The sequence below is a fragment of the Dromiciops gliroides genome, chromosome 1 (genome assembly GCF_019393635.1).
Source record: "Dromiciops gliroides isolate mDroGli1 chromosome 1, mDroGli1.pri, whole genome shotgun sequence".
Lineage (NCBI taxonomy): Eukaryota > Metazoa > Chordata > Mammalia > Microbiotheria > Microbiotheriidae > Dromiciops > Dromiciops gliroides.
In genome coordinates, this window is record NC_057861.1 from 499271845 (window position 1) to 499285787 (window position 13943).

The window sequence follows — 13943 nt, forward strand, 5'->3', positions numbered from 1 at the left end:
ACGTTTTTGGGAAACCCTGTGAAATGGAAGACAGCTTGTTTCTTTAAATCCCCAACCAAACCAAAAGAGGGGAAACACATGTCTTATGAGTCACACTCACTCTGTGAGGTGGTTTTTCTTTTTTACTATGGGAGACAGTGGCTGAAGCAGTTAGGGTATATGTGGGGTCAAGGTGTCTATCTTGTCAAAACAAAGTATATTGAAATTAAAGATATTCTAGGAAGTCAATCATCTTGAGATTCCTGGGACTGAAGTAATGCCAAAGCCACACCCAGGCTGACTGATTTGCACTTCTCCAGTTCACATATAATGAAATGAGGTTCATTTTAAATGGTAAAATTTTATATACACAATTTTTAAATGAAAATTGATGTCTTGATTTTCAGTATTATCAGCTATTTATAGAAAAGTAGTATTTATATTTTTCAATTGTAAAAATGTCACAAGAACCCCAAATTACAGCTAGTTTCTCCTGGGTGATTCAGGTGTTTTATCCCAAATGATACACAGGTCAGATCACTTCTTTCTGTGAATCAATCCTCCTTCAGTCAAGTCATACTTGAGGATAGCTGGCTGCTGTTGCTATTCCACAGTGGTTACTCTGGTCCTTGGTCATTAAAATGTAACCTTGGTCACCCCACTCCTCACCCCAGCTGAAAAGAAAGTTAAGTAGTCATAAGCTTCAGAGCACCACTCAAAAGTACACTTTTACTGCATGGACACAACACTTTCTGACACCTGATTTGACTGAATTCAGCAAGTGAGTTGGACCTTTCAGAAAGCAATGAAAATAATGGCTGGGGACAACTTGGTTGATGTTTAGTGGATTAGTTGCATATGACTCTTCATGACCCCATTTTTAGCTTTTCTTGGTAAAGATACTAAAGCTATTTGCCATTTCCTTCTTCAGTTCATTTTCCAGATGAGGAAACTAAGGCAAAGTGATTTAAAGGACTTAGCCAGGGTCACACAGCTAGTAAGTGTCTGAGGTCAGATTTGAACTTAGGTCCTCCTGAATCCAGGCTGGTGTGCTTTGTCCACTGGGCCACCTAGCTTCCCTATTCAGGTCAACTACTCACTCATCAAGAAGCACTTTGAAGGTTTTCCAAGTGCTTTACCCAGAGTACCTTGTGAATCAGTCTGACAATAACAGTATTAGAACAGTCCCACAAACTAGCCAACAGGAAACCTTTGGTACTACCTAGTCATTAGTGGTCATGGAAACTCTAAGGGACCGCTGGGGAACTCTCAATCTACTCTGGATCCTAAAAATAGGGGCCCCTTCCATCCATGAACATCCTTTCCCCATTTCACAGGATCCCAGGAACCCCACCCTTCTTCCTCATTCTCTTTTCTTCAAAATGAAATAAGCCAAAGTTGGTGGGTCCATGACATTGCAGGCAAAAACTTGGTTTACCTGTTCTTGACAATCCAGTATTTCTTTCCACTTGTTTCATCCTCACCATAGCCCACAACCAGCACACCATGATCTAGTTGTTCACTACTGCATTCTGGTTCATAATAAATACCTAGGATATTCAAGTGAAATATTAACTTGTGAAATACTAACTAGCAAATGGCAATAACATGGTTTTGTGAGAATTGGAATGACATCCCCTGCCATGAGGGATATTATGAGCTCTGGCCTGAAAAGAAACCATGTGACTTTAGTGTCCCCAAGTTACCTGGGGTCCGGAAGTTGCCCAGTGTCTGGAAGTTACATCTGTAGAACCACCTGTGGGACCTGGCAATCAGAGCTACCAGCTAATTAGCTTGGAGTTGTATGTGTAGACAGCCCTGTTTCTGGTTTCTCAGGAGACTTCTGGGAGAAGCTGAGGATCGAGCGGGCTTTTGCGGGGTTGGAGACTTTGGCTTGGCAGCAGGGGAGGCAGATTAGGGAAAGCAGGCAGATCTAATTCTTTATTCACGTGTTTCTCTTTACTAACCCCTAATATACTTTAATAAAAACTTAATGGCCAAAGATTGATGCTATACGTTTTCTAATTTAAGGTGACTACTCATTAGATTTTAGACATCATAGCTAGAATTTTAGCCCCTTACAGTTTTAAGTGCATTGTTACAGAAATAATGAAGAAGAAATGCTTACCAGAGTGATAGAACTGGAAGGAGTCACATGATGCATCAATCCCAACAGAGATGGGACCCACAGTTGCCACAGCCTTTTTGAGTGCCTCCTCCTTCCCCTTTGGGATGTCTACAAATCCTGTGACATTAGCAACAGAGGATTGTGGCTTGTATCGACAAGTGCTATCCTATTCAAAGGAAACCGATAAAAGGTCTGCTTTAAATCGTTATCAAGGGTTTGGCCCAGTTGAATTTAATATTGTTGGTCATGAAATTAATAGATCTATGGGCAATGTTCTCCCATGTAATTTATTATATAAATAGCTCAAGAAGGTAGCTGGATATGGGTGGGTAATGAACTATTGGAAAGTCATGTTGAAAGGACACATGGTGTAAGCCAGAGGGCTGGTGATATTCCTATACATCACTCCTAAGTCAATGTGCATCATCCCACACAGATTCTAATGTATACTTCAATAGCCCCCATTTCTCCTTGGGCTTGTTACCACTGCTGGAAAACAACCAATTAATTAGCAGCTATTAAGGGCCTACTGGTTGTAGCATGGTCCAGTGAGACCTAGGTTTGAATCTAGCTCTCCACTTCCAAGCTAAATGATCATGGGCCTGAGGTTGAAAGGTTTTCAGAAAAAGAAGGAAAATATCTCCCCCTGACAGTTCTGTTTAATGACCAAAAGAGATTAAGGGAATGACATGCTTAGTAAACCTTAAGTATGATATAAATGTCAGCAGGTATTAGGCAACATTAGATTCAATTGTCATTTGCTTCCCTGCTCCTAAGGAAGCACTTGTTGGGAGAACTAGGTGTTCAGGAGGCCTAAGGGTAGGGTATAAAGGCAAGGATGGATGTAGGTTCAGGGAACCTAGGTTCAAATCCAGACTTTGCCACTTACTATGTTTGTGATCTTGAGCAAGCCATTGTAAAATGAAGATGCCTGATCAAATGACCTGTAAAGTGTCTGAGACAACACAGTCTACATACTTGCTAAATGTTGTATGTATAGCTACTTATGCTCTTATTCAAAAAATATCTGCTCTGGGTGATATCATAGTGAAGGACACTAAATTTAATTGTTAATGCATTTTGGATGCATTTGTAGATTGTTTAGGGAGGGAGGTGGTATTTAAGTCTGCCCTCTCTGCAAGTCTCCATTCAACTCCCATCTCCCTAACTGAGACTCTCCTTTCAAAGTCAGCTCAACCAAAATGATGGGTAATCTAATAGTTATGCTTACCGTTGCCTCATAGGGATATGATTGTTCTGTATCAATGCCTCCATTTTCCTTCACATATTCAAAGGCTTGATCCATTAAGCCACCATTACAACCATTGTTGCCTTCAGCAGTAGAGCAGTCAACCAAATTCTGCTCACTAAGTGAAACAAGTTGTCCTGTTTTATGGAACCACTGACCTTCCAGGGAACCAGTTGCACTAAATGCCCAACAGGAACCACACTGGCCCTGAAAAAGTCAGAAAGGTTTGGTTAGTTTACAAGAGAATTTCAGCCATCTTTTGAAGACAGATGTGAACAATTTAAAGATGGAAGGGAAGTCAGTGACATTTCTGATCTGAAGTCCCATTATTAAAAGAGACTGTTTTATCAGTCATAAGCTACACTGAGTTTTATCTGAGTACCTATGGATCAAACTGAAGCAACTTGAATACCTGATTCTTAACAGGAGTTACATAGCCTTTGTCTCTCCAGTCTACAGATTTAGGGGTCTCCAAAAGGAGAGGCTCATGAAACAGAGTTCCTTTGGGCTTCGTTTCAAATCTGTTTTGTCTAAAGCCATTCATCATTTGCCTGAATTCTTCATTGGTCTAAAATGAAAAGAAAAGTGATTTATACAAAGTATGTTGGGAGCTAAATATAATTGACTTCTCAGTATTAGCATCAGATTGTCCCAGCACACCCACCATATCACCAAACTTGTTCATTTCCATCTGGAAACTATGTTTGCCAGCACTATACTCCAGATTGTGCATTTCAATCTTTCTCAAATTCTTCTCCCATGTTGCTCTTCTCCAACTATCTTCATCCTGGAAGCAAGTACACAAATGTGAGGTTCAGTAAGCTTCTGCTTATATCCCTACACATACAAGTTAAACTATCCTCAGCACAAATCCACTGTCCATAACTGGGTTAGCCCACAGTTAGGGTGGTGACCACCTCCAAATACTGCCCTCCCACAAGGTTTTCCAAGCTCTCATGCTATAGACATCCTGTGGGAAAAGCAGCCATCTTGAGCAAATGAAGCTCTAATCTGGACAATTGGCTTCTAGGGAAAAGGCCATTTCCTTAGTCAGCCTTGGACATGTTGTACTTGGCACAGTTGAGAACAAGGTAGTTTAAAGGTTACCGCTTCATAGGTCCTTCTGTGCTGTGCCTTCCACTGGTGCCATTTAGCATCTAAAGTGTAGTCAAACTGTGGAGCAGCAGCTACTATCCCCAAGCACAGGGAAGCTAAACACAGGTAGAAATTCATGTTTCAAACCTTAAAGGGGAAAAAGGAAGAAAGATATAAAATGCATAGGATTAAAAATCAAGCCAAACCAAAAATGCAAGCTCTTGTTTCTTTGGGAAAAAACACAGTCTTCCCAGTGGAAAAGCAAAATTCATTTCACCAAATAGTCATACAAGATCTAGTTATGTGCTATGCACTATGTGTATGCTGGGGTAGAGTGAGGGCAAATACAAGAGTCAATGATCAATTTAGTGCCAACATCAAGAGAATTGATAATTAAAAACTGAGTTTGCAGGACATCCAGCTCAAACGTAGCAGCTGTTTTTAAAAGCTGAAATGTGCTCCTAAATTTAATGGCAGTGGTTCCCAAAATGGAAGCCAAGGTGTGACCACAGTGGGTTAGAGGCAGCTAGGTGGCACAGTGGCTAGAGTGGTAGGTCTAGGGTTGGGAAGACATGAGCTTAAATCCTGCCTCCAACACTTAGCAGTAGCTATGAGGCTGGAAGCAAGTCACTTAACCACTCTTACCTTCAGTTTCTTTATCTGCAAAATGGGGATAAGTTATTATTAGTAGTACCTACCCTCACAGTGTTGTTGTGAGAACAAAATTATATAATATTTATGAAGTACTTTCTAAATCCTAAAGCACTAGCTATTTTTCATTATTATTGTTTTTGTTATTTGTTAAGCTCTCAGAGATTGAGGTTAGTCCACATCCCAGTCCCTGACTGGCCATCTGAAAGGCTTGTCTCTAAGACAATTACACTAATTATCTCCTACTCAGCCTTCTCTCATGTTCCCAACCTTCCCCAACTAAAAGGCAGCGATGATGAAATTACTGCCAAACAGCAGCCATTGGGACAAAGTGGGAAGGGAGGGTGTTATAGCTGGAGCAGTGACTGGGAAGACTCCCCCTCTCCTCTTGTGAGTCCCCCAGGATGAGGCAACAGTATACGGAATACATAGAAATTTTATTACATTAACTTTTGTCTCCCAACCCATCCCTTTTCCAAACTATGACAGCTATTATTGTCAGGGATACCATTGTCCTTCCTAAATTTTCAACCTCAGTATCACCTTCAACTCCCCCTCATCCCACATATCCAACCAGTTGCCAAAACATCTCCCTCAATTGCCTGCACAACAGCCTAGTTCAGGCCCTAATCACCTCTGCAATGGATTCTTTTTTTGTTTTGTTTTGTTTTGTTTTTTGCAGGGCAATGAGGGTTAAGTGACTTGCCCAGGGTCACACAGCTAGTAAGTGTCATGTATCTGAGGCTGGATTTGAACTCAGGTCCTTCTGAATTCAGGGCCAGTGCTCTATCCACTGTACCACCTAGCTGCCCCTGCAATGGATTCTTGCATTAGCTTTCTAACTCATCTCCCTGCCCCAAATCTTCCCCCATTCCATCATAATCTCATACAGCAGCCAAAATCATTCTAAAGTCACCATTTTGCTCAGATCATCTCCAGTATACTCCAGTATACTCCAGTGACTCTACTGTCCCTAGGACTGTATTATTTCATTTTGATCAGTTACTTTGTGTGTGTGCATGTGTGTGTGTGTGGGGGGCAAATGGGGTTAAGTGACTTGCCCAGGGTCACACAGCTACTAATTGTTAAGTGTCTGAAGCTGGAATTGAACTCAGGTCCTCCTGAATCCAGGCCCAGTGCTCTATCCACTGTGCCACCTAGCTGCCCCTTGATCAGTTACTTTTTTTTTTTTAGCAACAAACATTTATTTTATTTTCCATTTACATGTAAGGGTAGTTTTCAACATTTATTTTCATAAGATTTAGAGTTCCAAATTTTTCTCCCTCCCTCCCTCCCTTTCCTCCCCCCTCCACAAGATCACATTCAGGTTATATATGTACAATCCACAAGTGTTCTTTTTATCAGTTCTTTCTATAGGGGTGCTGATTAGTTACTTTTAAAAACTCCTAATTGTGTTTATATTAGCACAGTAGTACATGTATAATTTATAGAAATAAATGTACATATATTGATCAACAGTGCTCACAAGTTTTTTTTTTTTCCTAATATGGGTGTGTCTTTGCAAAAGTCTGCAGGTTACTGCTTTATTGAGGGCAGAGACTGTCTTTGATATTCCCAGTGCTTAGCACAATGCCTGGCACATAGTAGATTCTATACAAATGATTTTCTTAAAGCCACTACAACATTTCTAAGCCTCTCCCTAAACTTAATCACCAAACTCAACATTCTCCAGAACTCAAAACCACTCCATTTCTCAGAAGCCTGACCAAGCAACACACTAGGCTAGAATAGAGCTAGATTTGGTTTGAATCTGCTCTAATGCAAGCCTGACCTCTGCACTTACTACCATAGGGGTACACATATATGGGCAATCCACTTCACCTCAGGGTCTCAGTTTCCCTCAGGTCCCTTCCAGCTTTAAATCTATGATCCTACAGAGTATAAAAGTAAGTCTTTACAGCCAGCTGCTGGTGGAGAGAGTGGGAGAGAAGGAAAATCTTTTCTGTCTTTTCTGTAGCAGAGTGAGACAGTCACCTTCAGACTTTGAGATGCTATAAGCCTTTAGATGGAGGTCCTGGATGCCAATTCATCTCCAACACATATAAGGATGAAGAAGCCTATCACACAACCTCTGGACATCTAAACTTTCTGCATTCCAAAACAACTTATCTGCCTCTTTTTCCTAATAAGGCCCACCTCTCCAAGCAAGGCGAGGAGGCCAAGTGGAGGTGCCCATGTCAGCCAGGACCCCCTAAACTACCAGCCAGGCCGAAGGGACTTGGCTGGAGGTCATAAGCAACCCCTCCCAGCACTATCCCCATCCCCCAGCTCCAGGCCACTGGCTGTGGGGAGTTTGCAGGGCATCCTAGGGGGCCTTTCAAGGGGACCCAGGGAGGAGCCCTTTTCCTCCTCCTCCTCCTCTCCATACAGGTAGACGGGAGCAAGGACATTTACACCTCCCTAGCACCCCTACCCCAGGGGTGTCTGCTGAGTTTGTAAGGAGGTCATCGGCGGATGAAAGAACCCCGGGAAAGGAAGAACAGCCTCCATCAGATCCCGGGAGGGAGTCACGGTTCATCCCGGACTGGCCGCTCCCCATCCGCAAATCTAACCAAACAGATGACCCTCCTCAATGCCGCCTTCCCAGTCCCCTGCTTCTTACCATCTCTTCCCCCATTAAATTCATGTCAAAAACGCACCCCATATTCCATAAGCTGCGGACTCAGCTCCCTGAGCTATCCGGATAAGTGATAATGGTAATAAAAGGGAAGACAAACGTTCTTCTAACGTTTTTTAAGGTTTACAGAGGGTTTTACAGATGTTCTCCCATGTGAGCTTCCTGGGAAGTATATGCTATTTATATTTAACTCTTCCCCAGCCATCCCTCTTCCCAAGCCCAGGTTCTGTCCTCTTTTACTCCCTCGCGTCCCTGGGGGTGTCCCGGGGCCACAGGTGTCTGCCCCTTTGCGAGCTCTTCCCTGGAACCTGGGAGCTGTGGCTGCCCAGCCCTCACCTGAGCGTCTCAGCAGCGTTGGGAATGCGGACAGCGGAACCTCGAACGCAGCCAGAGGGTCCTGGTGGCGGAGTGTGTAGCCCCAGGTTCTGGGGCTCTTCTTTTATGCCAAGGTCGTGGGATGAGCCCGCCAGTTCCCGCTACCCATCCTTCCCATTGGTTCTGCCGGGATGAAGGCGGTGGTGCCACCGGTGGGTCAGTGTGTCTACTTCTGGGTTTTTTCTGTTGCCTTAGGGCTAGGCACATGAGGAGAAGAAATGGGTTTGGCGATCCGGGAGGCTGATTTATTTTACTTTGCCTCCGGAAAGGTGAAAAGGGTCAGGGCTTCTTCGAAGGTGCCTCTGCTTGGCTGGGTTTTAGAGTTGGGAAGTGGGTGGGAGGAAGGAATATCCTAGTCACCATGAACGACTAAGTGGCTTGTCAGATGTGACACCGATAAACCACTTGTATATTCACTAATTCATTTCAGCATTTAAAGAATCATACAGCCCTGCGTTTTATACGTGGAGAAATCGAGGCTCAGGGTCAAATAAAGAAGGGTGGCTCTGTGATTGAAACACAGGCCCTCTCACTCCAAGTTCTGAGGTTTTCTGTATGAAGACTCTGAACCAGGAGATTTACAAGATGCAGATCTGGGTCCCCAGCAAACTAACTGTGGATGGGAATGGTATCTCTGGGCAGAAAAACATTATATGCTATTATTAATGTTAGATGCACTAAATTGACTGGTTGTTGAAATGGGAGTTTAGGGGTGGGGTTGGATCAGAGGCAGGCTTCCTTGAAGAGATGGCATTGCAATTGAGTCTTACAGAATAGAGAGGGTTTCACCTGGCAACGTGGTGGGCATAGCATTCTAGGCATAAAAAAAGTTTGGAGGTGGGGAAGCCACATTTCTGTACTGGGAGCTGTTTTCTCCAGTAGATTCTTCCTCAGGTGCTCCCTTTCTATTGGCTGCTTCCCTACTGACAACAAAAGTTGCCAGGTCTCTCCTATCCTCAACAAACCTAGATTTGATTCCTTCTTGCTATCACTCTAAATCTCTCCACCCTTTTGTGGCTAAGCTCCTTTAGAAGGTCATCTACAATTGGTGCCTCCAATTCCCACCTTTTGGAAAAAGACTTTCCCTGTCTTCCTTAAACTTAGTTTCTTCTCTATGTGATTATCTCCAATTTATCCAGTATTCATCTTGTTTGTGGTATAGCTGGGTGGTACAGCAGATAGAGTGTCAGGCCTGGAGTCAGGAAGACTTACCTTCCTGAGTTCAAATCTGGCCTCAGGCACTTACTAGCTGAGTGACCCTGGGCAAGACACGGAACCCTGTTTTCCTCAGTTTCCTGATCTGTTAAAGGAGCTGGAAAAGGAAATGGCAGATATTGAGATAGTAGGAGATACCTTATTTTCCAGAGGTAAGGCCCAGAAAGCTGTGCCCTGAGCTTAGCATAACAACAATCCTTTTGTGCTCACCTTCTGGAACTGATAGTCTCTGAGCTCTGGCAAGCACCAAGAGACCCAGACATGGAGCCCTGGTGTTAACAGACTTTTTGTCACTAGAAAACCTTTCATCACTGTTGCTGTTGTGCCTCAGCATTGTTGCTACACTATATATAGTCTTTGGCTCTTTGTCTAGCCACCAGTGTATAAATTGAGGTTTAACCACACTAAGGCAGGTGGCCTTCTATTGTTTTTTTTTTCTTAGAATCAGCTCTTAGTTTTGTTTATTTATTCTATAGTTTTCTTACTTTCAATTTTATTAATCTTTCTTTTGATTTTCAGGATTTCTAATTTGGTATTTAATTGGGGATTTTAATTTCTTAATTTTTTAACCTTTTTTAGTTGCATGCTCCATTCATTGATCTCCTCATTCTCTATTTTATTTATGTAGGCATTTAAAGATATACAATTTCCCCTAAGAATTGCTTTGACTACATCCTGTAAGTTTTAGCATGTTGTCTCATTGTTGTCATTCCCTTTGATGAAATTATTGATGGTTTCTATGATTTGCTGTTTGACGCTCTCATTCTTTAGAATGAGGTTATTTAGTTTCCAATTAATTTTTGGTCTATGTTTCCATGGCTTTTTATCACATATCATTTTTATTGCATCTTGATTTGAAAAGGATACACTTAATATTTCTATCTTTCTGCATTTGACTGTAAGATTTTTAATGCCCTAATAGATGGTCAATTTTTGTTTAGGTGCCATGTACTACTGAGACAAAGGCATATTCCTTTCTATCACCATTCAGTTTTCTCCAGAGGACTGTCATATTTAATTTTCCTAAAATTCTATTCACCTCCTCAAATTCTTTCTCATTTATTTTGTGGTTGATTTATCTAGTTCTGAGATGGGGAGGTTGAGGTCCCCCACTAATATAATTTTGCTGTCTATTTCTTCTTGTAACTCACTTCTTTTTTTTTTTTTGTTTTTGTTTTTGTTTTTGTTTTTTTTTTTTGTTTGTTTTTGCGGGGCAATGGGGGTTAAGTGACTTGCCCAGGGTCACACAGCTAGTGTCAAGTGTCTGAGGCCGGATTTGAACTCAGGTACTCCTGAATCCAGGGCCGGTGCTTTATCCACTGCGCCACCTAGCCACCCCCACTGCGCCACCTAGCCACCCCGTAACTCACTTCTTTAAGAATTTGGATGCGGGGCAGCTAGGTGGTGCAGTGGATAAAGCACTGGCCCTGGATTCAGGAGGACCCGAGTTCAAATCCGGCCTCAGACACTTAACAATTACTAGCTGTGTGACCCTGGGCAAGTCACTTAACCCCAATTGCCTCACACACACACACAAAAAAGAATTTGGATGCTGTACTACTTGGGACAGAGAGATATACATAGAGTGAAGGTAAAAGACTGGAGTAAAATATATTATGCATCAACTGAAATAAAAAAAAGCAGGGGTAGCAATCCTTATCTCTCTGTTTCAAATGTGTTTCTTGTAAATAATATATTGTAGGATTCTGTTTTTTAATACACTCTGCTGCTGGAGAGTGGTTAAGCAAGCTGTGATATATGATTATAATAGAATATTATTGTTCTATGAGGAATGACAAACAGGATAATTTCGGAAAACCTGGAAACACATAACTGATGAATAGTCAAGTGAACAGAACCAAGAGAAGATTGTAAATAGAAATATTGTTGGGTTCAAATTCTATCTCTGAATTTATTGTCTGACTGACCATGGACAAATTACTTAATCTCTTTCCTCCTATATAGACATATGTATGTGTGTATGTGTGCACACATGCATGTATGTGTGTGTATATATACAAACACATGTGTGTGCGTGTCCCAGGCAGGTAGGTGGCACAGTGAATAGAACACCAGACTTAGATTCATGTTCCTGAGTTAAAATCTGACCTCAGACACTTTTGAGCTGTGTGACCCTGGCCAAGTCACTTAACCCTGTTTGCCTCAGTTTTCTCATCTGTAAAACTGAACTGGAGTCGCAGCGTGTCTCCCCAGTCCAAGACTGTGACTTTTTAGCGACCCAATGGAGAACCAGGCAGCCACTCCAGCCCTCCAGACTCTGGACTCCGCCGCAGGGCTCGTGCTTCCCGACACCGCCGCTTCTTCTTGTTTTCCTTTACGGTCCCGGGCACATAGTATGATCATTAGGTGTTCAATTTCCCAGCAATTTTCTATGGAAAAATCAAGGGAAGTGGGCCATGGTTGCTGTGAGCAACTTTGAAGAGCGGGACACCTTTAGAGAAGCTTGATCAAGGTGCCATCATTGTGAGACCCTCCAAGTCAGGACTCCAGCAGAGTTCCTCTATCTCATCTTAATCATCAGAGGCCATCTTACCATTTCTCTGCCTCCTGGGAAGTAGCAGAAAACCAGCGTCGAATCATGGTTGGATTTAAGCCTACAGATGTGCCCCCAACAGCCACCATCAAGTTCCTTGGGGCTGGCACTGCTGCCTGCATTGCTGACCTCATCACTTTCCCCCTGGACACAGCCAAAGTCCTGCTGCAGATTCGAGGAGAGAGCCAGGGGGCTGTCCAAGCTTCCTCTGCCACTGCCCAGTATCGGGGTGTCTTGGGCACCATTCTGACCATGGTGAAGACTGAGGGCCCTGGCAGCCTGTACAATAGGCTGGTGGCTGGCTTGCAGCACCAATTGAGTTTTGCCTCTGTCCGCATTGGCCTCTATGACTCTGTCAAGCAGTTCTACACCAAGGGATCTGAGCATGCAGGCATTGGGAGCCGCCTCCTGGCAGGCTGTACCACAGGGGCTCTGGCAGTGGCCGTAGCCCAGCCCACAGATGTGGTGAAGCTACATTTCCAGGCCCAGGCTTGTGCAGGGGGCAGCCGGAGATATCAGGGTACACGGGATGCCTATAAGGCTATTGCCAGAAAGGAGGGGCTGCGGGGCCTATGGAAAGGAACTTCACCCAATGTTGCCCACAATGCTATTGTCAACTGTGCTGAGCTGGTGACATACGATCTCATCAAAGATGCCCTCCTGAAGGCCCACCTCATGACTGATGACCTTCCATGCCACTTCACATCAGCCTTTGGGGCTGGCTTCTGCACCACCATCATTGCCTCCCCTGTGGATGTGGTCAAGACGAGATACATGAACTCTGCCTCGGGCCAGTATGCCAGTGCTGGCCACTGCGCCCTCAACATGCTCCGGAAGGAGGGACCCCAAGCCTTCTACAAAGGGTTCATACCTTCCTTCCTCCGCTTGGGCTCCTGGAATGTAGTGTTGTTTGTCACTTACGAGAAACTGAAATGGGCCCTGATGGCCACTTGCACTTCCCGGGAAGCTCCTTTCTGAGCCCTCTCCAGCTAGCTTTCTGCCGTACACCCCTCCCCTTGGAGTCTGGACCCCAGCCTACCTCCCGTCCCATTTTTCTTTCCCTCTTCCTCTCCTCCCCTGAAGAACCCCCCTGCCCTAGAGTTAGCCCCATTTTATCCTTTCCCATGGCAGCCTCACCCAGTTCTTAAGCTTTCCTTACTTCTAATAAAGCCAGACCAGAACCCTCCCCACCCCCCCAAAAAAACTGAACTGGAAAGGAAATGGCTCTTTAGCAGAGTGAAGGGGATAGATTTGAGAAATGTGTGGGTGGAATGGATGAGACTTATTAACTATGGAAGCATATTGATATTACTATTACTAATAATAAAATAACTAGCCCTTATATAGTGCTTTAAGGTTTGCAAAGTGCTTTTCAAATATTATTTCATTTTAACCTCACTACAGGCAAGGTGCTGGTATCCTCATTTTAGAAATGAGGAAACTGAGGCACAGGGTATGTAATGATTTGCCTAATTTCACACAGCTAGAAAGTGTCTGATGCAGGATTCGGACTTGGGTCTTCTTGACTTTAGGTCCATTGCTATATCCATTGAGCTATTTAGCTGTTGCTCCTTTTTAGTTTCTCTAGAAATATTAAGAAAGTCTATTTTTCTCTATAGCTCTTTCCAGACACCTAAGAAAAGCTCCTTGAAAAGTTGGGCGGAATAGATCTGAACAAAAGGAAAAAGGGCCTTTCCTTAGGTGAATGGATTAAGGGTAATAGCCAGAAACCTAACAAAGGATATCTAGATAAGAACGTTGCCTTCCCTGGGGGCCCCCATCCCATGTGACCTCCATACTGATCATCAACCTAAGGGCAATCTTCTCCTTCTACCTCTTGAAGATATCATTGCTCAGTTCTGTAATGTTAAACTAGGCTTTATTTAAGATATCTTTTTCCTTCTTGAGATTCCTAAAATGTCTGAAATTATCTTGGGGAAAGAGTTATGTCAGAAGACATGCTATATTATGCTAGGTTAGATATCTCTTTCCAAGCTTGGATACAGATAATGTGAAACAGAACTTTTGACCATATTGGTACCTAAATGCATAGTATTTT

At 43.3% G+C, this 13943-nt stretch overlaps 2 protein-coding genes across 3 annotated transcripts; one reads left to right on the forward strand and one right to left on the reverse strand.

The window, feature by feature from the left end:
* Nucleotides 1-553: 553 nt before the first annotated feature.
* LOC122734211 (procathepsin L-like) lies at nt 554-4589 on the reverse strand. The gene is made up of 7 exons (XM_043974968.1): nt 4464-4589; nt 4021-4143; nt 3769-3924; nt 3339-3563; nt 2108-2273; nt 1418-1529; nt 554-653 (listed from the first exon to the last, which is right to left on the reverse strand). Exons 1-7 carry the CDS (start codon nt 4587-4589, stop codon nt 554-556), a joined length of 1008 nt encoding a protein of 335 aa, XP_043830903.1.
* A 7340-nt stretch (nt 4590-11929) lies between these two features.
* Nucleotides 11930-12862, forward strand: LOC122734201 (mitochondrial uncoupling protein 2-like). 2 transcript variants are annotated; one of them, XM_043974957.1, is made up of 2 exons: nt 11930-12463; nt 12566-12862. In XM_043974957.1, exons 1-2 carry the CDS (start codon nt 11930-11932, stop codon nt 12860-12862), a joined length of 831 nt encoding a protein of 276 aa, XP_043830892.1. The 2 variants fall into 2 exon arrangements, with proteins under 2 accessions (XP_043830892.1, XP_043830883.1); XM_043974948.1 differs by having other exon boundaries at nt 11930-12862.
* Nucleotides 12863-13943: the final 1081 nt, after the last annotated feature.

Excerpts from the sequence above, each read along its gene's own strand:
- LOC122734211 (XM_043974968.1), bottom strand. The coding sequence starts at position 4,589 with ATGAATTTCTACCTGTGTTTAGCTTCCCTGTGCTTGGGGATAGTAGCT. Across the intron at positions 3,925-4,020 it reads TGAACAAGTTTGGTGATATG|ACCAATGAAGAATTCAGGCA; the intron begins GTGGGTGTGCTG and ends TTTTCATTTTAG. Across the intron at positions 2,274-3,338 it reads CATATCCCTATGAGGCAACG|GATAGCACTTGTCGATACAA; the intron begins GTAAGCATAACT and ends TCCTTTGAATAG.
- LOC122734201 (XM_043974948.1), top strand. The coding sequence starts at position 11,930 with ATGGTTGGATTTAAGCCTACAGATGTGCCCCCAACAGCCACCATCAAG.